Consider the following 27418-nt stretch of genomic DNA (forward strand, 5'->3'; position numbering starts at 1 on the left):
TGTTTTCCTTCACATGTGATCAGATATAAATGTACAACTATTATTTTAAAACTTAAATAACTGTAATCCTATATAGTAGAAAATTGACGATATTTATTACAAAAGCGAATAACGTTGCGTTATGGAAAAAGTAAAAGGAAAAGTATCCAACTAAAAGGCAAAATCAAGATATCGAACACTTAAAACGAATGGATAACAACTGTCATATTCCTGACTTAGTAAAGATCAGTAAAGGAATTTTCCTATATATATATGTCGAAAATGGTGGATTAAACCTGGTTTAGTAGCTACCTAAACATCCCACTTGTGTGACAGTCGCATCAAATTACATTATATTGACAACGATGTGTGTACACACAAAAAAAAAAACAGTCATTACAGGTAAAAAATGTCAAAAATTAGGAATAACGCAGTCAATGAGTGACCATCCTAACATTATTGACCCCAGACAATGAAGCAGGTTCCGTCATGTTTCTGAAGATTAAAGAAAAAATATGCAGGTTACATGCATGTGCTGTACTCTTGTCGCAAACTCTTAACACGATGAAATAACCTTATATTGTTATTAAACAATTTGTATAATAATTGTATTTTTGAATATAGTGCCGAGAGATTTGAAGCAACACGGGAAAAAATAGAACGTGTTCCAAACTTATAATAACCTTACTTTATGTAAATAGTAACTGGCATATGTAGATCGAATTTGACTTTGGATTTTTTTTAATTGGTTACCATTGCCATGGAAACTGCAAACATATGAAATTTTTTCAAACTGCTTCAAATATTATGAAAATTTGCAGAAAAATGTATTGCCATGCATATATGTGCATTTTCTGTTTAAAATTTTCGAAAATGATGCAGCTTAGTGGCAATGGGGGAAGGGTGACATACATGAAATGGATTATTATTTATTATAGAAAATAAGGACGACATGTGAATTTACGGTAAATTATATCACTATTCCGTGAAGAAACCTCTCTGTCTTGAAATGGTTGCGAAAAACACCATTTTTCATGAAAGAAAAAAAAGAGACTACATGTACTAGCTAAACTCGAAAGCTTGTTAGCCTTGTAATATAAACACAGTCAACCCAGGACATCAACATCGGAATGAGGAAAAAGTCAACAAAGGCTTAAACGTATGGGATATCAACTCTTAACTTGCACTTTGCATTAGGACGAAATGAAATTAAATCATTCAGATATCTGTACATTTTTCTCCTCTACGCAACGCATGCAGAGGATATAGAATTACCGGACTTCGGGTCTAATAACACTCTCAGGTATACATATCTTGTCAGTTAAATAATGCAGAAATTTTCTAAATATACGGCCAAAATTTAACCAAAAAAAACTGACAGAAATAATATAAACGATACTAAATGTTCTTTGCTATAGATTAAGATATTTCAGTTTGACACGGAAAACTCTATACACTAAAATTTACGACAAAGGAAACTACAACACTTACCGTTGTCTTGATGATATTATATATTTCGTTTAATTAATCAATAATTGTCTTACTATACAGCCGAAATTTACCTTAAAAGAACCGACTTTAAAGAAATAAAATGTAACCGCTAATAACTTTCCTTTCAAATATTTAGATATTTCATTTTAAAACGGGCATCTCAACCCTACAATTAACGAAAACGAGGAAGATGTTTCGTTCCCTATTGCTAATTTTCCTTTTTTGAACGCAGAGTTATTTTCTATAGCTATAGCGATTTTGGTTTTGAAATTTGGTTGAATCTGTTTATTTCAAACGGAGATGTTCGGAAATTTAGAAACGATCCGGATAAACTAATCGATCCTTTTGTTTCTCGTACTCGGTCTGTTTTTGGCATCTTTACTTAATTCATTGAAAAGTGGCAATTCTTATGATATTTTGTATTTTTAAATCGGATGTTTTCGGTTTTAGCTCACATGGCCCAAAAGGGCCAATTTCACTTGGAGTCCGTCGTCGTCTTCTGTCGTCGTCTGTCGTCGTCCGCTTACTCTTACAAAAATCTTCTCCTCTGAAACTACTGGACTTAATATAACCAAAAAGTTCTACAAATAAGTTAATGATCCAAATTGTCAATTGATAAATAATTTAAGAGTTATTGCCTTTTAAGGTAAATTTTTCACAATTTTATCGTAAATTTTTGTAAATTTTACAAACATCTTTTCCTCTGAAACTACTGGGCCAAGTTCATTATATTTAGTAATAATTGTTAACATCAAGAACGTTCAGTAAATTCGAAAATTTAAGATCCACAAACAAGTCATCTTCACCAAAACAGAATTTTTTTATGGTTTTATTATTTTCTTTTATGTCTTTTGTTGAATACACACATAGACCAAGGTCAGTGAGCTACACTGCCTTTTTATAGTCTCTATTTTTCATACTCATCGATCTGTGAGTCTTCTGTGCACTTCATCTTTTCTATTTTCAACTTGATCTGCCTTTGAGTGTTGAACTACATGCATGTAGCTATACTGTAGTAAAAATCTTAAAGACTATATATCTGTGCCAATCAATTGATAATTCTAAATTTATATAATATATCTTATTCTTTTATATGTATGAACGCTACCCTGAAGTACTGGATCAGTTTAAGATTTAAATAGTTTGGATATGATTTATCGCAGTTGAAAACATATTTTGGAGTAGATAAGGAATTCCGGAAACATTTTAAAAAATAAAGAAAATTCGTGATTTGAAGAAATGTGAAGATAAAGTCTGAGTCTTGAATAAAAAAAGAAAGATAAGCAAATACGTTTAAAAACATAAAATTGCCGACCTGATAATTGAAAAGGATTATGAAAATTTCTGAAAAAATGGCAATTTTACAAAAAAAATAGTAGCCGTATGTTCAGTGCGTGCCTTAAAGTCATTAAATGAAAGTTTTTTTTTCTTTTTCGAATATGCCACTCGCCTAATTATGGAAATGAAAATAACAATGCAAATCAATATGTCTATTTAGCTACACAATTGACTGGATTATATATACATGCAGCACCGACGATTCTTTGTTTTGGGGTTTTGTTATGTACATGAATTCTGTTTTACCCAAATTTAACATTAGATTGGAATATTGAGTTACGTGTGATTTCGTTCATAGATCTATATTCATTGATAAAGGAGAGAAGGTTAAGCAATATTTCCGACTTAATAATTTGTATGTTTTCCTATAAGATAAATCTGGCATATAAAGCGGAAGAGTACATCGATTTCCGGAGTAATAATAAAAGGGCTGGTGATGTCAAAATACAATGACGCAAAAAAAAATGTTGCGTCTTTATAGACTTAATTATTGTCTTGTCACTTCTTGTAAACTACATAAGCAACAAATTAGTGCGTCGACTACATTACAAAACTTTAAATCAATAATACTGGTACATGTACTATAAACAAAATCAAGATCTAAATTTTACCGTACATTTTATCAATATTCAAATATTACCTCGTTTATTTTTCATTGGGTTCATTTAAAATGTGTGACGTGCTATTCCAACTACTCAATGGCAAGGGCGAATATATGTATATAAATAGTGAACACACACTTAAAGTGCCTATGATGAATAACCAGTTTTATTTGCTAATTGAAAATTAAGCGGAATAAAATAATTTAAAACAGCTGAGAAGATAATTCTGTTTAATTGGTTATTACTACATTTTGTAACCGACTTAAATAAAAGAGTGAGCTTTTATTACTGTAAATGTATAATGTCTCTAGTCTGGTCAAAGGGTCAGAGTGTCCTACTTAATTAAACGATAAATTGTTGAAATTAGATAACTTGTTTTCACGTGCAGAGAAATTTCTTTTATGACCAATGCATGATTGGATATCATCTTTCTTATTGGTCAATGGCCTTGCGGGTCAGCACGAGTTCACGTGTAAGTGCAGTGTGGTCACTTCCTTTTATCATCAGCATTTGATGTGTTAACTTGTGATTCTTATCAAACAATTTGTTCAAAATTTTATTTTATGGATAATTTTGGACTGGAGTGATTTCATTTTAGCTATTTCAGGTAAAATCGAACTATACTTTTATTTTTAAGCTATTCTATGCTTACATTTTGAGCAAACGTACAGTTATTTTTTTTTTTCCATCCTTTCATTCGGATAAAACTCACTATTTAGATTTATGCCAAACATGAGCAGTTGGTCAAATTCATTTCTTTGTCAAAGAGATATTGGGTCAATTTGATTTTCATGTGGGTGGCGACACTATGCGTTTGCGATCAAAATGTAATTATTTATCATTTATCTGATGATTAACCTGATTGTAATTTCACAAGTTACTGCATCTTTTACAGCATCAGAATGTTTACAGAACGTATATCCGCCTTATGTATTTGTAAGATACATGATTCGTTTAAAGGGGCACTAGCTGTCAAATTCATTGTAACCTATTTGACTCAAATTCTCATATTTGGTTTATAACAATGTAAAACATCTATCCAAACTATCAAAAGTCTAAAATAAACAGTTTACAGAGCATGGGGTAGATAATATATAGGTTCGTTTCGTGTGTATTTTAGTCCAGACGCCATCTAATTAACTATCGATTTGACCTCAGATGACCATATAAGCGATGTAAACAAAAATAAAGATACGAATAGATTAAACCAACACGTGCAATTGCATTTTTATAGGTCTGTTTGATTTTATTTTATAGATTAAAAATAGATGTTTCTCATTGTTTTTAACCATATAAGAATGATTTTATGTGCATCGAATTAGTAATCAAATGATTTACCGTAGTTTCACTTTCATTGTTGACATTCTTTTTCTTTAAATAACCAGTACATGTACAATGCATGCGTTGTCAATCTCTAGCTAGGGGTTAACTTGAAGTTCACATGAATACCGGTTAGAATGATGATGACGTTTTCACTTGCAAGTGAATCAGTCAAAAATTATGTTTAATCGCTTATTTCAACAAAATTAAAGGAAATTGATTGCTAAAAGCAAATTATTATTTCATTATTCCAATTTGATTAATGATTGATCTAAAAAAAATCATACTTTATTTTTTTATATATATCGTAGCTAGTGCCCCTTTAAATTTTACTACAATTAAAAATTAGATTATTGCATAACGATAATAATACCATACATGATAGAATGCAAAGTTATACACTTATAATTTATATGATGTTATTAACGGTTCCATACATTTTAATTACTCTTATATGAAAGAGCAAGACAGTTTAAGTATTAATGCTAAGCTATTGTGTTACAAACCCATTTGACTTACTTGTTTGGGTAAGGTTGGAGTTATTTCAATTGGTGCAGTGAGCTTGACTGCTTGACCTTATGACCTCTGTGTATGTACTTTTTCATTATGTTTTATGCAGAGTTCATTGTTTTATGCGATGTCACGAAACTCGTGCTTCTTTCGTAAATCTCGTCACGGCAGTTTGGTTTGAGCTTATTATAATTTTGCAAGTTAGCCTAATCGCTATAATTGTAAATACTTAAATTTATGCAAGTGTACCTTGTTTGCTTTATGTGATCGGTATAAAAAGGATATGTCTCTTACCTATATGTTTATCGCAACCCAATGCTTATTTATTACGAACCAATTTACCTGTCTTTGCCTGTTTTGGGTAATGTGGACGATATTTAAATTTTCGCAGAGGGCGTGGTTGCTTGTACTTATGTCCTCTGTGTAATATTTTTCTCAGAGGTTGTGGTAGCTTGGTCTATGACCTATGTGTATTTACTTTTGCAAATATTGTAGTATGTAGTGGGTATTGTTTTATGCTTCGTCATGAAACTCATGCTGCTTCGGTTTTGCAGAGGTCGTAGTAGCTTGGTCTATGATCTCTGTATTGTTTTATGCTTCGTCATGAAACTCATACTACTTTTTCAGAGGTCGTAGTAGCTTGGTCTATGACCTCTGTGTATTTGCTTTTGTAAAGTTAATATGTAGTGGGTTTTGTTTTATGCTTCGTCATGAAACGCATGTTTTATTTTTGCAGAGGTCGTAGTAGCTTGGTCTATGATCTCTGTATTGTTTTATGCTTCGCCATGAAACTCATGCTAAACTACATTTAATTATTTTTTCGTCATAGTGATTGTTTTGGAATAAATTAATTTTGTAATCAATTCTTTAACTACATACAAAATTGCCAGTATTTTGATACATGTAGTCAGATTTACATGTTTGTCAGTTTGCAATACATGTTTTTATTATATTATTTTATTTATCTTTACTAGTATAATTCATGTAAATGATATAGTTTGGGTTGCGATGAACGTAATTGATAATTTTTATGCCGATACTTATGCACTCCAAGGTCGTTTGCTTTTTTCTATATACTAGATTTGTTAATAAAAATAACATTGGACAAGCCATATATAGATATATACTGATGATATTTTAAAGTTCATACTCTTCATTTAATACATAATAAAAACATCTTTTCTGTTTAATGGTTGATTTTTAAAGAAGAGAAACTTTGATAATTTAATTATCGCATATTATTCCTTAACATGCGTTATGTTTGTGGTCCTTGAGTAAGACCAAATTTGTTTTTAATGAGAAATTAATTTTATCCATTATTTTACATTCTTTTTTTGTTTGTTTATTTTCATGCCTTGACTATGGACGAAGAGCGCTAAGAATGGCATTCATCTACGAAAGAACTTTCCCCATTTAAGGACGTGTGCAATAAAGCGTGATATACTTTCTTTTGCCAGCGGTATGCCATAAGGCCGATAATACGAACATACGAATATTGATGGGTTGCTGTTTCACTGACATTAAGGACACATACCTAATTTCGAGATTAGAATTTTGATCCAGAAGTGCGAGTCGTATCAATATTGACTAACCAAAGCCTAATTGACTGTTTTATAAATACAAATTTACAAAATACGACTTCGATCAGCATTTTGATACACAACTGGACCCTAGTTACGATGAAAGCTCAAAGCACCTAATGTTATTCCACCATCTCTTTAAAGTTGACTATGTCGTTAATTGTCCAGGACTCTCGTTACTTAAATACAGCACTTAGTTTTAGAGGAAGGAAAATAAAACAAACAAAGACTTCTACCGCAGTTCATGGATGGAATAGTTCTAATAGTATCCGTGATTCAAGGATTAGAGTCAAATACGTTTATAGAATTTAACAGCTAAAAAGAATAAATTTAGTATCAGAACTTTATACTTCAGCTGTTGCGTGTCAGTATTACCTGACAAAACATTATGATCTTTATTTCATACCATCACAACTGTCTTGTTTTGGGTCAGCTTTGCCTGCCAAAACGTTTACTATCTTTATTTCATAAATTAAAACTGTCTTGTTTTAGGTCAGCATTGCCTGCCAAAACATTTTATGATTTTTATTTCTTATAATTACAACTGTCTTGTTTTGGGTCAGCATTGCCTGCCAAAACGTTTTATGATATTTATTTCTTATAATTACAACTGTCTTGTTTTGGGCCAGCATTGCCTGCCAAAACGTTTTATGATTTTATTTCATATAATTACAACTGTCTTGTTTTGGGTCAGCATTGCCTGCCAAAACGTTTTATGATTTTATTTCATATAATTACAACGGTCTTGTTTTGGGTCAGCATTGCCTGCCAAAACGTTTTATGATTTTTATTTCATATAGTTACAACTGTCTTGTTTTGGGTCAGCATTCTAATTTGCCTGCCAAAACGGTTTTTATCTTTATTTCACATAATTCCAATGTATCTTGTTTGGGTCAGTATAGCCTGCTAAAACGTTTGTGATCTTTATTTCATACAATGTATGTCTTTATTGCCGCCCTCCTCATGCTGTCTTTATACATTGTTCGAATGTCAATGGGATCATTCGGTAGGCTCGGTTTAACTTCCTGTATGTATACATGAATAATTCGTAAATCATGTTATGGCTTTTAATGTTGCCGTGCTTATTCATACTAATTATTCAAATTATATATAAAACGACTTAATGGTTTATTCCAATGTTTTCTAAATGCTATTGTCTTTAGAGATAAATCCATCACAAACCAAAGTTTTTATATTTAACTAAACTGGTTATTAACTAAATTGGGTTTTTTTCTTTCTTTTTGTTAAATGTTTATAGTATGTGTCAAAAGCTATAAATATTTATTCGGTTAAAACTTACATCTTTTCACTTTTATCGCAATTAAGGTACAAAAAATTAAATGAAACATCACTAAGTCTTAAAGCTGGAATAATATTTTATTCATTTTACAACTTTATTTACTACTATACAATATAAACCTTTTAAATGTATTGCATTGCAATAACAGTTTCTTAAAATAAGTTCTGTATCATGCCAGGAAGGAATGAATTTATTTTATGTTAGGTTGAAGTAAGTTTGGTGTATTCCTCCTTTTTTATAGTGGTGTTATCGATATAAATTATTACTATTAATATTGAATGGTGATGTTCACCAGTCATTAAATTTCTATAAAGCTGTATATTTAAAAAATTGTGACTAAAACTTTTCCTTTTACCGTATCATGAGTTACGAAAATTATTTCTATAGTCTCATATCAATTCGGATCACAACAAAAATAACTGAGAGTTAAAAAAGGTACACTAAATACTTATTTACTAATTTCAATTTAAAAATGTTTACCCTATGGAATTCACCCCGCCATATTATGTATGTATGTGCCTTTCCCAAGTTAGGAGCCTGTAGTTCAGTGGTTGTCGTTTGCTTATGTGTTACATTTAAGTTTTTTGCTAATTTTTTAATTTTTATTTTTTTTTTATTTTTTTTTTTATATAAATACGGCCATTAGTTTTCTTGTTTGAATTGTTTTGCATGGTCATTTTTGGGTCTTTAATAGCTGACTATGCAATATAGGCTTTGATCATTGTTAAAGGCAGTGCGATGACCTATAGTCGTTAATTTCCGTGTCATTTTGGTCTCTTGTGGTGAACTGTCTCATTGGCAATCATACCACATATTCTTTTTTATATTTATACATTTTCGATTGAAAAATGTCAAGTGTAGTTTGGGAATCCTTTGCTCATGATCCCTTACAGAAATAGTCAGATATAAAACTTCGTATTTAGGAAGGATCCAGAGCTTTGTAAAAATATACTTAAGTTTTGTTTGAATTTTTAAAATTAAAGATATTGTTTCGGTTAATCAAAGTACTAATTGTCTGTACTAAAATATATAAAGGATTCTATATTTAAATGTCTGGATGTAAGAAGAAATATGAATTCTGAATCATACTTACATTGTAACTGCGATTCTATTGTAATTTAATTGCTGTGATCCTGGTCGGAATAAGATTTACACCTTTTATCATTTTCACCAGTAAGAGATAATTTTAAAGTAATATCTTGGTATATGAAAATAGGAACTTTTAATATTTCTGCTAAATGTGGAAACGTTTTACATAATAAAGTGATGTGTGTTTGTATGTGAATGTATTTTTTTCCCAAGTCATATATAATTATATTCACGTCGCCAGAGTCCTCGGGTGGGGGATCCACTCTTTTAGCCTTAGAGTGGATTTCAGATCCACTCTTTCAGCCAAAGAGTGGATTTGTGGCAGGTTTTTTCTCCCCACCTTTGCTATTCTTTGTCATTTATTCAATTGACATGATATTAGTTGATGTAATTTCGTAGTAATTATGTATTATTATTTCATATTAAATATGAACTTTTATGTCTAATGTTTTATTTGCAAAATGTATTTTTAGCATATGATTTTGAATAAATGACCTTTTTTCGTCAGTTTAGTTTTTATATCATATAGCAAATCAAGCTCAGACTCTGGCTTGTGTATACGTAGTATGTTTATGGTATCTAGCTGTCTGTCTTAAAACCAGTTTTATTTGCTAATTGAAAATTAAGCGGAATAAAATAATTTAAAACAGCTGAGAAGATAATTCTGTTTAATTGGTTATTACTACATTTTGTAACCGACTTAAATAAAAGAGTGAGCTTTTATTACTGTAAATGTATAATGTCTCTAGTCTGGTCAAAGGGTCAGAGTGTCCTACTTAATTAAACGATAAATTGTTGAAATTAGATAACTTGTTTTCACGTGCAGAGAAATTTCTTTTATGACCAATGCATGATTGGATATCATCTTTCTTATTGGTCAATGGCCTTGCGGGTCAGCACGAGTTCACGTGTAAGTGCAGTGTGGTCACTTCCTTTTATCATCAGCATTTGATGTGTTAACTTGTGATTCTTATCAAACAATTTGTTCAAAATTCCCTCCCACATACCGCCCTTTATTTTATCTTTTGAAGTAAATATGATTTTAGATATGGGGCAGGTTTTTCTCCCCACCTTTGCTATTCTTTGTCATTTATTCAATTGACATGATATTAGTTGATGTAATTTCGTAGTAATTATGTATTATTATTTCATATTAAATATGAACAAAACAAAATCAAGATCTAAATTTTACCGTACATTTTATCAATATTCAAATATTACCTCGTTTATTTTTCATTGGGTTCATTTAAAATGTGTGACGTGCTATTCCAACTACTCAATGGCAAGGGCGAATATATGTATATAAATAGTGAACACGCACTTAAAGTGCCTATGATGAATACACAAACACATTGATTTCTGACTTACCTTTGCTAATAGTTTATCAAACATATTCCTAAGACTGTCAGGAGATATATATAAAATGAAATTATTAAGATAAATAGAAATATATATGAAGAGTTTGAAACCGAGAAGGGAATTTTTAGCATTTGTTGTGGGAAGAAACAGGTATTTTACTTTGTTTACCGTTTTAAAACAAATGTACCGATAATAAGCTTAATAATAAACAGGGGGAATTTGTTAAAAAAAATCGAAATTGTATGACTAGAATTTATGACTGTGTCATGTGTGTGTTAGTGAAATTGTTTAATTAAGAACACATGATACAGTCACACGACTGGTTATTAAAAAAAAGACATATGCAATTAAATTGAAATGACGTATATATATACAACATAGTGAAACTTGTGACCATGTGATTAAATTAAAACAAGAATTCGTTCCATAATGATATTAGGAAGGATTGAAGATCAGCAGGACTTGGCTTTCGAACCATGGGATTTCATTGGATTCAATGTAAGCTGTTACAGTAATAATTTACACAGTAAACTAGTAATGGTTATACAAACTTATTTAAAAAGAAAATGACCATATAGGTATACCTATATATAGGAGTAGGAGAAGTTCTCTGTTGCCCGGAAGATATTGCTAGACCGGCTAAATAACACTGTGAAGGAAAGAATAAGTATGGCACCCTCAACGGAGTTGGGGTGACATATTGTTATTCTACGTTTCTTTTTTTCTTATTTTTCTTCATTTTTTTTGTCCAGCTTACATTTATACCAATTGTTTTGAAACTATACCATAATCTTGACCAGCATGTGCAGATTTGTAACCAGGGTGTGGCATTTTCAAGATGGCCGTAGTTTCCATGGAAATTCCAATGGCATACTTACTGTAAGTATTACTGGGTGTTTATTTCTACATTTGATAGATGTCTAGGGGGGTTAAACTCACAAAATGTGTTAAACCCTACGGCATTTTAAAACATGTTCAAATTCTGGAGCCTATGGCCTTTGTTAGTCTTGTATGTTTTTTTTTTTAAATTTTAGTTCATTTATATTTGTTTTGGGAGTTTGGTATGACGCCCATTTTCACTAGACTAGTAGTCATTTTTGTGTAGGGGTCTATCGAATGCCATCACCGGGGGTGGAATTTTTCTCGCCGTGTTGAAGACCCATTGGTCAGGAACCTGATGTTCAGTGATTTTTATTATATACATGTAGATTAGACTGTTGGTTTTCCCGTATGTTTGTTTTTTCTACCTGTAGTCATATTTTTTTATTTTATTTTTTTTTGGGGGGGGGGGGGACTTTTTTATAGCCTGCTGTTCGGTATGAGCCAAGGCGTTGAAGACCGTACTTTGACCTATGATGGTTTACTTTTACCAATTTTAACTTGGATGGAGAGTTGTTTAATTGGCACTTTAACCAAATTTGATTATAGTTATATGGCTGGTTTCTGCTCTTTGGTCGGATTGTTGTCTCTTTGACACATTTTCTAATACTTTACATTACATTCTAAATTATATTATGAAGTTTTCTCCAAAAAAACAATATATTTAACAATACTAATATAATGTCAGCATTTATTGTATAGTATAAACAACATAAAATTACTAAACAATATAAAAAAGTACAGGAAAGGGGATAAATAAAGATGGGCAGACATTATGATGTGCGTTTTATCTATACATTTTGGTAATAAACTACGAGGTAACATTAAATACGTACTTAACATTTCGCACATTTGGATCATAGTAAAAAAGTTTCCTTTCCGAAAACTTTTAGTTTTCAGTCCAAATTGCAGCCTTCGTGAAGCCAGCTGAAACTATTAAACATAATATCATTTTCATTTAAAAAGAAGGGAAGGACAAGCCTAGGAGGAGGAGAACAAATAAACAGAACAAGAGGTAGGTCCTTGCATGAGTTAAACGATGCATCAGAATAAGCATCCTCATTGCGATCGCACGTGACTACCTATTTGATTTTTTGTGTTTTAACGCAACGCTATTTCGTGGCGATCAGTTTTAATTGGTGGAGGAAGGCGGAGTGCCCGGAGAAAACCACCGACCTTCGATAGGAAAACTGACAATCCTAGTCAATTAAGATTAAATTCGATTGCACCCGAACGAGGGGGGTTCGAACTCACAACCTCAGTGTTGACTGGCCAGTGATTTCAGTAGTGACTACTTAGAGAATGTTAGACTACTCGACCACCGAGGCCCCGTCTGCCTATTTGAAAATCCTATCCAACCAAACGGAAGCCCACTTTAGAAAGGGATTAACTACCGCAAAACAAAAACCCAAAGTGATCATATTCATATTCTAAAGTGACTCTTGCGTCCGGAGCCTTATCAATGGCCGATTCAGGGAGATCAATGGTTTTGAATAGAAACGGATGGTTGGATCTGGGTTGGAAATGCCCTCTTGATGTGCCCCTGATTATTAATAGACAACTTATATAAATCGATACCATATTATTCTGGCATATTAGACAGAATGTTTCACAGAACAATCATACTAGTAGACATGTTACGAAAAGGTATATTCACGACGCTGAGGTTGACAATTTACACTTTAAATGTGGGGACTGTGTCACAACACTAAAGAGATCACCTGTGTATACTTTGTATTTTATTTAAAAACTGCATTGATCCTTTCGCAGGCAGTTCCGTATGGAACGAATATTCAATTACATTTATACGATTAGAAATAAAATACTTTCCATTATACTTTTAAGTAACTATAATAATACTGCAAAAATAAATATGTGTGGGGGGAGGGGGCGTTCATGTTAATGCAATAGATGTGCGGTACAACGGAGATACGGGGTACATACGTGTGTGAATTCTTTGGCGAGCCATTGTCTTGAAAATAGTCTTAAGTATTTTAATCTGGTGTATACCTTCTCGTGAATATATATGTATCGATCATTTTTATATAGTTTAAAAAAAACACAACAGTGTATGTATTTTGATCCAGTTGTTTACCACCTAAATTGTTATCTAACGGGGTCTGTTTTAAACAACTAAAACACGATTTCAATTTTAGGCATGTTGCACTAAATAGAAAATTTCGCCCTGTCATATAGCTTCGAAGGCATTTATTTTCTCTCTTTATTTCCTTCCAACTTTGTTTCAATATCAAAAGTTTCAGCTCATTTTGTATTTTCTGTATAATAGTGTGTGATTGATTGATTGTTGATTGCTTAACGTTCAGCGGCAAATATGTCATGTATGTTTAGAACAAGAAGAGGTTTGTGTAAAATATGACTCGCGACTCGTCGGTTGAACAACCCTGCAGAGTTTCAAAAGCATCGCATAATGTCTTAAGTTTGCATTTATATCTTAAAACCACCTTATGCAGATATTTTGTATTTCATAAATTCCTAAATCATTTGTGGAAATTCGCCAACCGTTTCATAAGAAAATGAGATTATGAAAAAAAAAAAAAGTGACACCGATGACCGATGGGTCTTTCCTGCTAGGAGTTTCTCTAAAACAAATATGTTTATTTTTTTTAAATTAAATCTGTTGAATGTGTACCTATTACTACCCTACGGAGGTACCAGTTGTTATTTTCAGGGAGAGGGGGACTAGGATTAAATTTGAAAAATGCAGGACGGGAGTTTTGAGTTAAGAAAAGGCGGAATGAGTAACTTGGCCAAAAAAAACTAAAATTTAACTTGCTTACTATAATTGTATAATATTATCAATCTAGAATTGAATGAACTTGTATAACCCTCAGTCCCCCACCTTTTCTAGACCACCCACTCCTACGCACGTACAGTAACACCTTTTATGTCTTATGACAGGTTTTAGCCAGCAATGATATCACAAAAGCAGTTGTCGTATAAGATGTTAAATACATAAGGATGTTCTAGGAAAATGTAATTTGAACTAACCAAGACTTTTACCTATTTAAATCTATAATCAATGTTTTGACACCGTCCCCAAATTTTAAGTCTAATTTGTCAACCTCAGCGTCGAGAATATACCTTTTCGTAACATGTCTAGTAGTCAGCAGCCTTGACGATACAACTTATAAGAATTCTGGCACCGTTATAAAACAAAATCAGGATCATCTATTTTAATTACAGTCTATCTTTTATGTGTGAATTTCTCTGAGGCGTGCATTGTATACTGAACGGCTTTAGAAACGCAACACTCATTTTGTTGATTATTTTTACCAAATCTTGTTTCATTTTCTTACAACTACTTTTCATGCTTATCATACTTCTTTCTCTGTACAAAAACTCAAAATCTGACTTACCTGTGGTTATTGACCATACCGAATTTTTGAAGTCGCACGAAATTCTTAAAGCGAAATTTTGGACCCATGAAAGATTGTTTCAGTTGTTTTGCTTTGTGAAACAGTTCTTTAAATCCTTTGCATCACTTGAACCAGTTTAAAAATGGTGCATCTCCATTTTGACAAGAGTGAGAAACAAAAAACTGAATTACCCCTTACGAATACTGCAAACATTAAAACATAAACGTGCTGCAACCATACTGTATGACTTCAGAAACACGTCTTACTGTCTTTCCGACAACGATACAAGTAGACAAGATTGGTGGCTGGCCATCAATGAACAAATAAACGTTTAGTGACAATGAAACGTCAACAAAATTTGATTACGCAACGTCATTTGTCAGACATGTTTACGTCAACTTCTAATCAAATTGCCGAGTGCGATTACGTACAGCTTCAAGCCATAAATGTTTCCCATCAACTGAATTGCCAAAGAATCGACTGAAGGAAAACTTTAAAAGCCCTCGAGTTCCAACCGCATAATTGCCAAAACCAATTAATGGCTTGAATAAATGCAAAACCAGAAGGTGTAAAACAGAACCAAAAACATGTCAGACAGAATTTGTTGACCTTTCTGACAATTATTTTGGCGTTTGTAATATGCAGTCACAGCTTTTGACGGGGACACATTCATTCAAAAATAACACAACAATAATCTAGTGTTGCGTTTCTAAAGTCGGTCAGTATATTTCCAATATCAAAATACTCCCACTCGATCTTTTTCATTGGGCATTTAAAAAAAGAAGTTGTGGAATTTAAACTTTGTGATGTCATATTTAAATTAATCCATAAATTCACATTGTGCTAGTTTACCTTTGACAATATTAAAGTCAATGCGTTTAAGGGGGTTCGCGGTTCTAAATCATTTATATAGGATTTCTCTATATTTTTCTATAAATGAACTTTATCTTATAGTTAATAGAACAATCAAATAAAAAAGTGGGGTCACCGTTCATTTGCGATCACAGTCAATCTGCCTTCGAAAGAAGCATACATTTTTGTAAAGGTTTTTTTTTTCTGTTGAAGTAATAGGAGAAATAAAGGTAATATCGAAATAAAAAAAGAAATTTATTACAGAAATCGCTCAAATTTTACAATAATTTAGTTAAAGTACAGCTTATATGGAAATTATATTAAAAAATATAGGTCACCGGTGAGTTGAAAAAGATATTCCGATTTTAAAGCCAATAATGGCATTTGTCCACCAAAGAGAGATAATTTGGAACTTTTTCAAGGATATATACAATTTAAAAGTCATCTGGGGCCAACACGAATTGATTGTTTTGAATGATTTTTGTACCATATGATAAAGTAATAACTACAAAAGGAAATAAATACAATTTGTAATGAAAAACAAATGTTTGATTTTTTTTCTGAAATGTTTATACCCTCGAGCCTCCTTAAAGGCCAAATATTGCTCACATACTTGTGCTTTCGACACTAAGTGACCATGGAAGTCTCTAATTTGTGAATCATACCAAATTTCCTTCTTTTCATATAAATAGTCGTTTGAAAGTTGGAAGCTGCATTACGAAATTTAAAGTTTCAGATTACTTGAAACGAAATAAAAATAATGTGTCGCTGTAAGTGAGGGTCTGGATGGGTTGGGGGGGGGGGGGGAGGGGGGGGGTCTGTTATTCTATAAACATTTAATTTTCACCCCTTTTTCCTCTAATCTTCAAAAAATTAACCCCTTTTTTCTCTAATCTTCATTTTTTTTGCCCGTTATTCTCTAATCTTCATTTTTTAAGGGCATTATTCTTTAATCATTTAACCCCATCCAAACCCTCGTAAGTTGCATTTTAAAATTTGTAACATGTTTTTTTTACTAAATTACAAAAGGAATGCAATACAATTTGAGATGAAGACCAATTTTTGTTTATGAAATATCCTACATGAGGCATGCCTCAATGTAGTTACTGCCCTGTAATTAAAGTGAGGTAAGTGTTTCTGACACAATATACCTCAAGTTAAATGAAACCTATTTTCATACAATTCAATTATATTTAAATAATATTTTATTATTCAAAGATTTGGGAGTGTTTCCCGATTTTTTTTTGTAAAACAGATGAATTTTATGAATAATCTGGTGAAATCTCATACTCTCAAATAGACCTACTGAGTTATTTATTTTCAATACATTGTAAGTCAGGTTATTTATTTTCAAAGTACCACAGACCAAACCATTTATTTTTGTGATTATCAAGGCTGAGTTATTTATTTTCAAAATCCTCCTGCCTCGACCCCCCCCCCCCTTTTCCCCTATATCAAATTATCGTCCCCTTAATGGTGACGTCATCTTTAATGTTGTTGTGTTTGATTGTTTATTTTTCGACAAATCGCAGCGCAAAAAATCCAGCGTGCGATAAATTCGTTATACGGTTAACTTCTGACCCCCCTACGGATCCATAGAGGGTGAATAATATTAAGAGGGGATTTATTTATTTCATTTTTGTACTTAAATAATGCCATTACTTTTCTTGTTTGAATTGTTTGACATTGTCATTTCGGGGCCTTTTATAACTGCTTATGCGGTATGGGCTTTGCTCATGGTTGAAGGCCGTACGATGAACTATAATTGTTAATTTCTGGGTCATTTTGTTCTCTTGTGGAGAGTTGTCTAATGGCAATCATAACACATCTTTTTTTTTAATATTAAAAAAGAATGTACCGGTCCCTGAACCTGATAAAAAGGTCAATTGATATTTAGAGCGTCAAAATCGAAAAACACTGCATTCCAGGTTCCTGACTTGGACCAGACACGTACATTTATAATGTGGCGGGGTTAAACATGTTTGTGAACTCTCACCCCCTTTACAAATGCTTTAACCCCGGGATAGTAGTGTTACAGTACAAAAAAAGAACAAAGTATAAAAATCAGTTGAAAAAACTTATCCCATCAGATCGATGGATACAAATATAAATACTCGTAACAAAAAAAGAGTGAATGTGACAGGGTACATGAACATCCCAATGACAAAAAGCCACTAAGTACAGATATTATAGGTAACTTTTAACAGACAGGTGCTTAACCGTACTAGCCTTGGTAACCGATGGGACTGCTGCACATTAATTCTGATTACCGGTGCCACAAATTAAACAATACGGAGAACTTGTTTTCACAATATTTTTTAAAGGATAGTCAGACATATACTACCTAAATTTCCTCACCTATGTTGCGCAGTTGTGTTAAAGAAAAAAATCGATCTTTATACGTGAGCGTGTAAAAACGTTATAAACTGTCTGCGAAAAAAACAACCTTTTGTATTCTCAATTACGCGTGTATTAAGTATACTATTAGGCAAGATGCAGGTTCATGTTTATTAAAAAAAACAGCTGTATACTCTATTCATTTATGAAAAAAAACTGCAAATACAATTCAGATAGAACGATATTCAAACATGTTACAGTACATTTGAAACCGGTACATTTGAAGTGTCTAGTATATAGTGTATTCCTACGACCAATACCTTAAAATGAATACTAACTTTATTATATTTATAGATATTAAACTTCGTCACATCAGAACTGGTTTATGCTATTTTGTTTTCAATAAGATGTCAAAAGAAACAGCAACACTGACTAATCCCATTCTTGTAACTATTTTAGTATCTTTAACTCCCGATTTAGTTAGAACTCGAACATATATACATATGATACTATTTATTTCAAGACACTTTGGACACTTCTGAACTCAACTTTAATCAAAATATAATCTCGAAAAGTGTTAGAATATCATATTGTGTTTATAGATAAAACTAGAAGAAGATGTGGTATGAGTTCCAATGCAATAACTCTCCATCCAGGTCACACTAATTAAAAAGGAAACAATTATTGGTCATAGTACGGGTTTCCACACGGAGGTTTGGCTCATACCGAACAGCAAGCTATAAAGGATTCCAAAATTACTAGTGTAAAACAATCCAAACAAGAAAACAAACGGTTTAATCAATATACAAAACGAGAAACGAGAAACATTTATGAACCACATCAACAAATGATAACCATTAATAAAACAACAAGTTCCTGACTTATGGCAGGTGCATACAAAAGGAGTGGGTCTAAACGTTTCAACAGGCGCCAACCATCACACCAACTTGGAACAGTATTGTAACAGTACAACACAGAAAGACACACTATAAGTTATCTATTGGAATTTGTTATTTATCAAAAACGTTTTTCTGACAGGTTCTCGTAATAAACAACTGACATATATTTTTTTTTTAAATGATCACTTAAAATGGTGATTTATAAGCTTTATTGCTATTCGATATTGTTAACTGCAGCATACATCAACTATTCAAGTATTATAGAAAATAGCCTCTATTCGCATGATCTACTCATGATGACATATGCATATCAATTGCACGAAGAAAGACGTTAATACTCGATATCTAAGTTGCATGCTTATTATTTTTCAGGGTAAACTGCTCTATGCCGTCTACGTACATAAAGTCATCATCATCGCTTTCACTTGCTCGGTGCAGTAAATCGATTTCAGAATACAGTGTTCTGTCCTCTGCTCTATGAACAAAAGCCCTAGTTTGTGTTTCTGTGGAAGATCCTGCAGCTTCAAATACGACCTCAGTATAGATGAGGGTGGGACTTCCAATCTAAAAGATAGCAAAACTAAATATGGTAATTTCATTTGATATAAGAAACAAGTGACTATCAATAGCAGAGCTCATTTGTCATAGATGGTGCAATTCAGACTACGTACTAGATAGTTTTGTATGAAAACTGTTTTAGTTGGATAATATTATCTAACACCATATAACAAAAGCAAAAAAAATAAAATTAGCAAGTTTCATTTGTTCGTATAGCATAACCAGCTACGATTATTTCTGTAACCCTGCATATCTAAAAAAATACCATTTCCTAGTACATCATTCATTATATGCGTACTAGGAATGGGAAGTATTTTTTTTTATATATGTATGGTTACATAACTAATCGTAGCTGAATATGCTGGACGGGCTAAAAAATGACATATCGTTCCTAGTATTGAAAATGAGAAAATATTGGGGTACAAACAAAACAATCGGTGCACTCTAATTATATGAATATGATCACGGAAAGATGTAGACTATTTATAATTTTCATTGAACTGATTCATCAATTAAGAAAACAATTCTTAAGGATAAATAAACGGGAAAAAACAGTATCAATATGTACTATCTACGCTAAAGATAGTCGTAAAATACAAATATGGTTATTAAATTCATAAGTCGATACCAAGCTGACAACCCCATGGCAAATAACGAAAAACAGATGAAAAACAGTTTACAAACGCAACATAAAACGCTTCTCGTGTGAAGGCTTAAATGGGGTTAATTATGCGAAATTCCAATTAAGGAAACTATATTGTCGCTCATAATGTTTAGCTTGGTCACGGGAGTTTGGAATGTGTAAAGTGTTCGTAACAATATATCACAAGACTTGGTAATATTATGAAAGCATTGTAAAGACTAAACCTAGCTTATACAAAGTCAAAGAGCATTAACAAGAAACCTTCAATGCAACAATACTAAAAGATAAGTATAAGAATCCGTGATATCTTAAGCTTACAACTTGATGAGTTCATTTTACTTGCACCTATCGAATTTGACATGCAATTAAAGTGTAATACGTGCTTGTTCTCCTCATATCCGCTAGGAAAACACGCTTCAACATCATTTTTAGATGATTAAAGTTAATAAGAATAGGGATCAATAAGTAGGTAAAGTCTTCAAAACTGCATATCAAGATCCATTCCTTCCATCTATTTCTGTAAAAAGTTAGTTAATTATAGAAACAAAAAAGGCTAATACATTAAAAACATGTACAAATCTAGATCGTCTAAAGAAAGATATTTGTGTACATACATCTTAGTATTTTTCAATAGACTATTTGACTCTGAACAAATAACCAAACCATCATTTCTTATTCGAAATTGAAAGTTTACACGAATACGTTAGTAAGTACAGATCGGATTTCAAATACATCTACCTGAGAGAGTCGTGCATCGTGAAACCCTTGTTCCGTTGTTTCTTCCTCTGAAAACAAGATTTGTGAATATTATTCATAATCATACGTTATTATTCCAGAATTTGCAATAATATCGTTCGTATAAGTAGGATTTAAATAAAGACACATAAAATAAATAAAGGAATGATTTAAATTATGTATAATAATTCTACCTTTTTGGTTTTAAAAATCGTTTATGGCGATGCAATTAAACCAAATACAGTACAACTTACGATTTCTTGTAAGAACAATTGACCTGGTAGACACTGTTGATAAAACATCAACGTCATATCTGTTTGGAGACTGATTCCTTACAGCAGTGGCTTCCAGATTGTCAGCAGATTGGTAAAGACGATTTTCAACGGATTCGCCTATTTATATTAAACATATTTACCAAAGTAATGGATTATTTGACATTCATAAAACATTTACAGTTCACGATTTTATTTAACTGATATTAATACAATTAGCTTTAATGCGGTACAAGGTCTGATACAAAAGGTGCACTTACAATTGATAGAGAGATACTTTTATATCGATTATACCAAAAGCGATCCATTTGGACTCCTCTTGTTGAACAGTTTAGAAAGTTCATATTCCTGAGTATAATTTCCAATGACATAGTTATTTGGTTTCAAGATAACATGATAATATTTAATAAGGAATGAGGTGGTTTTGGGCATTTTTTTTTAATGTTGATAGAGAGATATTATTATAAAGACGAAACCAAATGCGACAAATATGAACACCAATTGTAAAACAATTTCCACATTTTTAAACCAACCTTCTAATGAAAAAGTCATGTGGTTTCTAGCAATCACGATAACTATAGTATACCATTGGTCATCTCAACATGATTGTTTGTCTCGCTTGAGCTGGCGCGTCGAAAGTGAGAAAAGCAATCGTGTTGAGATGACCAATGATAATCTGTGTGTGGCTATTTTACCTAAGATGACGTTGTTTATTTCATTGTAAAAGAGGGACGAAAGATACCAAAGGGACAGTCAAACTGTAATCGTCACATCCATCCTTAGCTTCTAGCGGTAAATTTCCATATCACTATAATTTGGGGAGAAAGGAAATTATCAATCAGTAAGATCAAAGGAACATCTCGTTAAATAGAGATAATATACTATCATCAAAAAGGTGATTTGAACACGTTCCATATTTCTGAATGTTTGAATTTTATTGAATTATATGTTGTTTCTTTTATAATTTAGAGTTAAGTGCTTTTGATGTGTTTACTCAAGAAAAATCCAGTGACTATGAAAAGAGCATTGGTTGAGATTGCTAAAAAAAAACTTTGTAACATAACATGAAACTTCAGTGTAGTCTAATACCATCAACCGCATTCGTATTTGTCTGATTTGATGCCTACATGTTTTTGTTATTCACATCATTGATATCCTGTCCGTATTTCCGTCACTATTTTGATAGACAAAATAATAACTTTTTCCTGTTTCCTTTACTTTCTTTCCTCCTATGGTGTTGAATTAGTTTCAGTTATGTTATTTGTGTTTCACATCATCAAAATTCGAAAACAAAATATCACATTTCCTCAAATGAATCAAATACATCTAAACATAAGCATAAACTGAACGTATTATCAGAAGCATTCATAAGTGATATTAGGTAAATTGCTGGAGAAAATAGATAAACTTACCTCGTGTATCAGACCTTAATTCGGAATCACTAAAAAAGAAAAAAACTGTTCACATGTATAAATCCGTTTGAATGAAGAGTATGATATACAGAGGTTTTACGATACCATTATTTCGTCATCATATTAAATGAATTTTTTTTTTATTAAACAGTACTGAATAAAGCTTTACTTTCGATTAAACGTAAAAGAAAAACAAAATTGTTTTCAATATACATGTGTACACATGATACATAAGAGTATAAAGTTTTTTCTTGACTTTATTTGTGCAAATTTACCTGATGTTTGTTGCCTGTTTTTCTCTTCCTGTAAAATATGAAAAAACATCTTACTTTGAAAACCTTATTAAAAGACAAACAGTCAAAAAACAGTAAACAAAACACGACATTTGAAGCTACAGACTTAGCAAACCAAATCCAACCAATAACAGAGGGTGCTATATAGAAGAACAAACCCGGTTATAATTCTTATCCGGTATTTTACATTCGGGGAAAAGCGTACTTGTCAAAACAAAAATGACATATAAGTAAAAAAAAAAAAAAAAAAAATTACAACAGAAAAAGGAACTATTCCAAATATAAAAGTAACAACATATCAACAGAACATTTTCAACTACAAGGGTTTCTAAAGTTTTTTTACAAAGGGGAAATGTGGACAACGTTACTAAATTGATTATAAATGTCAGTTTTTTTAATCCTTTTATTTATGTCATACCTTTCATTTTATTTTTCAACCTAACACATATCCTAAAGCCTATTATCAAAGCAGTCATTATTGCAAGAACACTTATCCATAAAGTCAACATGTTGTTGTCAAGTTCATTTTCTGTAACTGCTGGAAAAAATGCATACTTATTAAATTAACAAATCACAAAACAATTGTGAAAAGAAAACATTTATTATACTGTTTCAAGTATGCATAATTATCCTATGAAAATCAGCTACCCCAAAAAATGTGATAGTAAACTACTTTTGTGACAATAAGTCAAAGGTGTTATTCGAAATCTTGTGTATGTGTTATTTTTCACATTACATTATCATGATTATAGTATTTCTTATCCAAGAAGATAACAATTAATAAAAAAAAAATAATACCCCGATGCAACTTTCGAATGCTTTTCGTCCATTCTGATTTACTATATATATACACACTAATATATATATATATATAAACACAATTTTGATTTCGACCCTTAGGGGACTCATTGCAATTTGCAGGACCTACCTATGTAGGAACGAGTTCAAACTGTTATATGTACCCAAATACGGCATATATTTTATTGATTTTGCAGTGTACACAAAGGACACTAAGGTGTTTGGAATATGATGTGTTGCGTGTCTTTTGTCACTTAGTACACAATAAATATCACAACACAAGCTGAAATAACTTACTTTCTGAGAAAATTCCAACCACACGATTGATGCATCCATGTTTATTACAAACTTCAACAGTATAGTTCTTAAAATCGTCTGTTCCAAATGAAAACAAAAACCTGGTGCATACTGTTGTAATATTCACTCCATGAAATTCTAGATAACACTTACAAGTTGAGTTGTATGGCTCAACCAAAGCCTCGAACGTATGTATTTGGTTCGTCTTAATGATTGTTACTCTTATTTCAGATGAACTAAAAATGTTGAAGGCGGTATTTATTTCTTTTCCATATTGACCATAATGTGTTTTGTCATCTCCAAAAACAAACATCGGTTGACCTGAAACAAGGAAGATAAGAGAAACACAATACTACTGTATCATCAGTTTGGCATTCATGTGGAATGTTCAAATAAAAACAAATATAGTATATGCCTGTTAAGAAACGAAATCATACAGGTTGCAAATGTACAAAAAAAAGCAACATTGATTAAAAAAACACCATTATTTTGTACATGTAATTACTTGTTTGGTGCCATAATACAAGTTATTACTTGTACATGTACAAATACAATTTCGCAAGTAATTACTTGTTCAAATTTTATTGAGAAAAGATAATAACTTGTACAATTCATTTTTTATTGGCCTTTTTGTTGTTCACAACAAAATGTTCCTATTAAACAATTAATTCATTATTTATATTCTCGTTTCTCCTGTGTGTGTTTGTGTTAAACTGATAGTCGAGATTCTGTTTCAAAATATCATTTATGTTTTTCCCGTCGTGTATATGCATGAAATATTTGCCACTGAGACTACACTAACAACCAATCAACCATGTAAGCATCCAATCCAATTAATCAGTCGATAACTTGATAATTGAAATTGACGCGAGTTTTTCACTTGATAATAGTTTTTATCTAATTGTTGTTCAATAGTCGAAGTGAAATCATGTAAATTTTTATATCAAAGGTTGTATTTTAATGTTTATGCTGGTTTTAATGGCGATGTAACTTTAAGTCTCATGTTATGCAATTTGCTATACAAATGTAATAGCACAATATGATTTTTAAGGAATTTGATATTGCATTCTCTGTAATGATTATTTTATTCCCATTATCAATCTATCAGTTAATATGAGAATACCTCCAAGACATTAAACTATCAAATAATTCTGTGTCGTTATGTTCATTTGCGTCACTGTTTGAAACTTAAACATCTGTTAAAAATCTTCAGGTTACATTTGATAAAGGTTCCTGTCTGGTGAATGTCATCTTAGTGTAGTGTCAGCAGACAGTAGATTCAATAATAAACTTTGTCAAGGAATAGATACTACTTAACAAATATGGTGTAAATTGTATTTCCTGTCATAAATATATAAAACATATTAAATTGTTTTGCCCTGAGAAAACACTTAACTATCTGGCGCGAAAGAAACCAACATGATAATCGAACTCTTGAGTCGAAAATAAACCAACAACGCAATGGCTAAAAAAAACAACACCAGGCAAACAATTGTACTTGTTGTACACAAAGCGCATCATAGAAAATGAACGACCAAGCAACGCAAACACCACCAACGCTCAGGGTACAATAATCGAACATAAATGCCCAACCCATGGTTAAATGAAATTAATATACGGCTGTGGTGAATTAATCCTTAAGTTTAAAACAGCCATGCATGTTCATCTCAACAGTATGGACAGAAACATTTGAAGTCCTGTTATGAGTTTAAACGTTTTTTTTTCAAAACATATTTTTAGTTTCCAATCTAGCACATATCACAACGTTTTTGACAGACATTCCAAGGACTCGTTTCGTTTTATTTTATTACAAGTAAATACAAGTTAGGAAACCTTAATGGGGAATTGCTGCCTACAGAGCTGTTTAATAAACAGCTCCAACTGTTGCAGTAAACATTTTTTCTTCTTAATTTTTTTGGAAACCCTCACGAGTTGGTTGACCGTTACGGTAAATTACTTTCACAAACGCTAGCGGATATATTCTTAATGTAGTGACTACAAATGTACATCGCCGATCCCCGTTTTGAATATGACCTACCGAATTAGGCTTATAATCGGGTTTTAATTTATATGATCAACACGACGAATGCCATATATGAAGTAAGATTTGCATACGCACCTCGGGTCACCTGATATCAATTTTAGTGTTTTGGTGGTGTTTGCGTTGCTTTATAATTCATCTTCTATGCTGCATTTTGTGTACAACATGTACAATTGTTTGTCTGGTGGAATTTTTATAGCCATTGCGTAGTTGGTAAATTTTGGACTCATGGGTGTGATCAAATGTAATGTTGGTTTATTTCGCGTTATCTGTTAGCTGAAAACGAATTATCTGAATAAAAATGAATTCATTCTAGTAGATGAGTCTTGAAATTGATTTAATAGACATAATTTAATGCCAAGTCTTGTCTTTTCAAAATAGATTAACTCGTTGAAGTTATTATAGGATAACATAAATTGCAATTGTAGGCACATTCATACAGAAATTACCTTCGTATGGTACATATATCTGTCGTATTTGGAACATATTTCCATTTCTTGAAGACACGTTATTTGTCACATTACATGTGTAGATACCACTGTTTTGGTATTGATTATCCGGAATAAGAAGATGCCCATCGTATGTCCCTTTTAGAAATCTGATATGTTCCCTGAGTTCTGATCTGTGTTCCCAGTCTTCAAATTTGTATTCATTTGGTACACCTGATGCATTGCATGTAAGTTTGACACCGTCCTTTAAATTGTTAATATTTAAGGTCAAATCCGGAGGATCTATGAAGTAAACAAAATAATTTGAATGAGTGGTCAATGTTGATGGGTGATCGGTGCAGAATATATCTTATCCTTATGATACAGTCCTATTTGTTTGATTTTCAACGAATTAATAACTTTCAAATCTCATGTATATTTATTCAAAAGGTGAAAAATAAGTTAACAACACATACATGGAGGGAAACGAATTAGGTACTAAAGATGGTAATATGACGTCGTCAGGATAAGCGTTTCCCAATATGCTTGCGAATCCACGTTGTTCAGTCAAAATATCACAGGCAAGTATAGGACGCAATTGTTAAATTCAAAAATCTGATGTATACTAGTGAGGTACAATCGAGGTTTTCAAAAACATACTAAAATATGATAGATGTTTCTGTCTTTTGCATATCATTAAGTGCTTGAAATGGAATCATTATCAGATTACGTGGTGTCTAAAATAATTATGTAACAAGTACATTTTAGTTTTGTTCAGGGGTACGATAAGGGAATCAACGTTGACCTAATGTTTTCAAAATAAAAGCAGTGTTTTGGAAAAACTGTAAATGTTATACAGTAGTCTATATCTGCCTTGTATTAATGATCCGTGTTCAAGTCAGTGGTGATAATGTTTTTGCTATACATAAATGTAAACTGATCATATATATTTGTCTCAAAATTGTAGTCTTCCAGACGCACATTTCGTCTACAAAAGACCGTTGAATCACGGAACAATAGGGCAAATTT

The 27418-nt window shown here is 31.9% G+C and overlaps 1 protein-coding gene across 1 annotated transcript; it reads right to left on the reverse strand.

The window, feature by feature from the left end:
• Positions 1–18699: 18699 nt before the first annotated feature.
• LOC139502551 (uncharacterized) lies at positions 18700–23357 on the reverse strand. Its single transcript, XM_071292049.1, has 6 exons — positions 23244–23357; positions 22808–22835; positions 22533–22561; positions 21103–21240; positions 20852–20898; positions 18700–19476 (listed from the first exon to the last, which is right to left on the reverse strand). The coding sequence occupies exons 1-6, from the start codon at positions 23332–23334 to the stop codon at positions 19258–19260; spliced, it is 552 nt and encodes a 183-aa protein (XP_071148150.1). The 5' UTR covers positions 23335–23357; the 3' UTR covers positions 18700–19257.
• Positions 23358–27418: the final 4061 nt, after the last annotated feature.

This window comes from Mytilus edulis, chromosome 14 (assembly GCF_963676685.1).
Source record: "Mytilus edulis chromosome 14, xbMytEdul2.2, whole genome shotgun sequence".
Taxonomy (NCBI): Eukaryota; Metazoa; Mollusca; class Bivalvia; order Mytilida; family Mytilidae; genus Mytilus; species Mytilus edulis.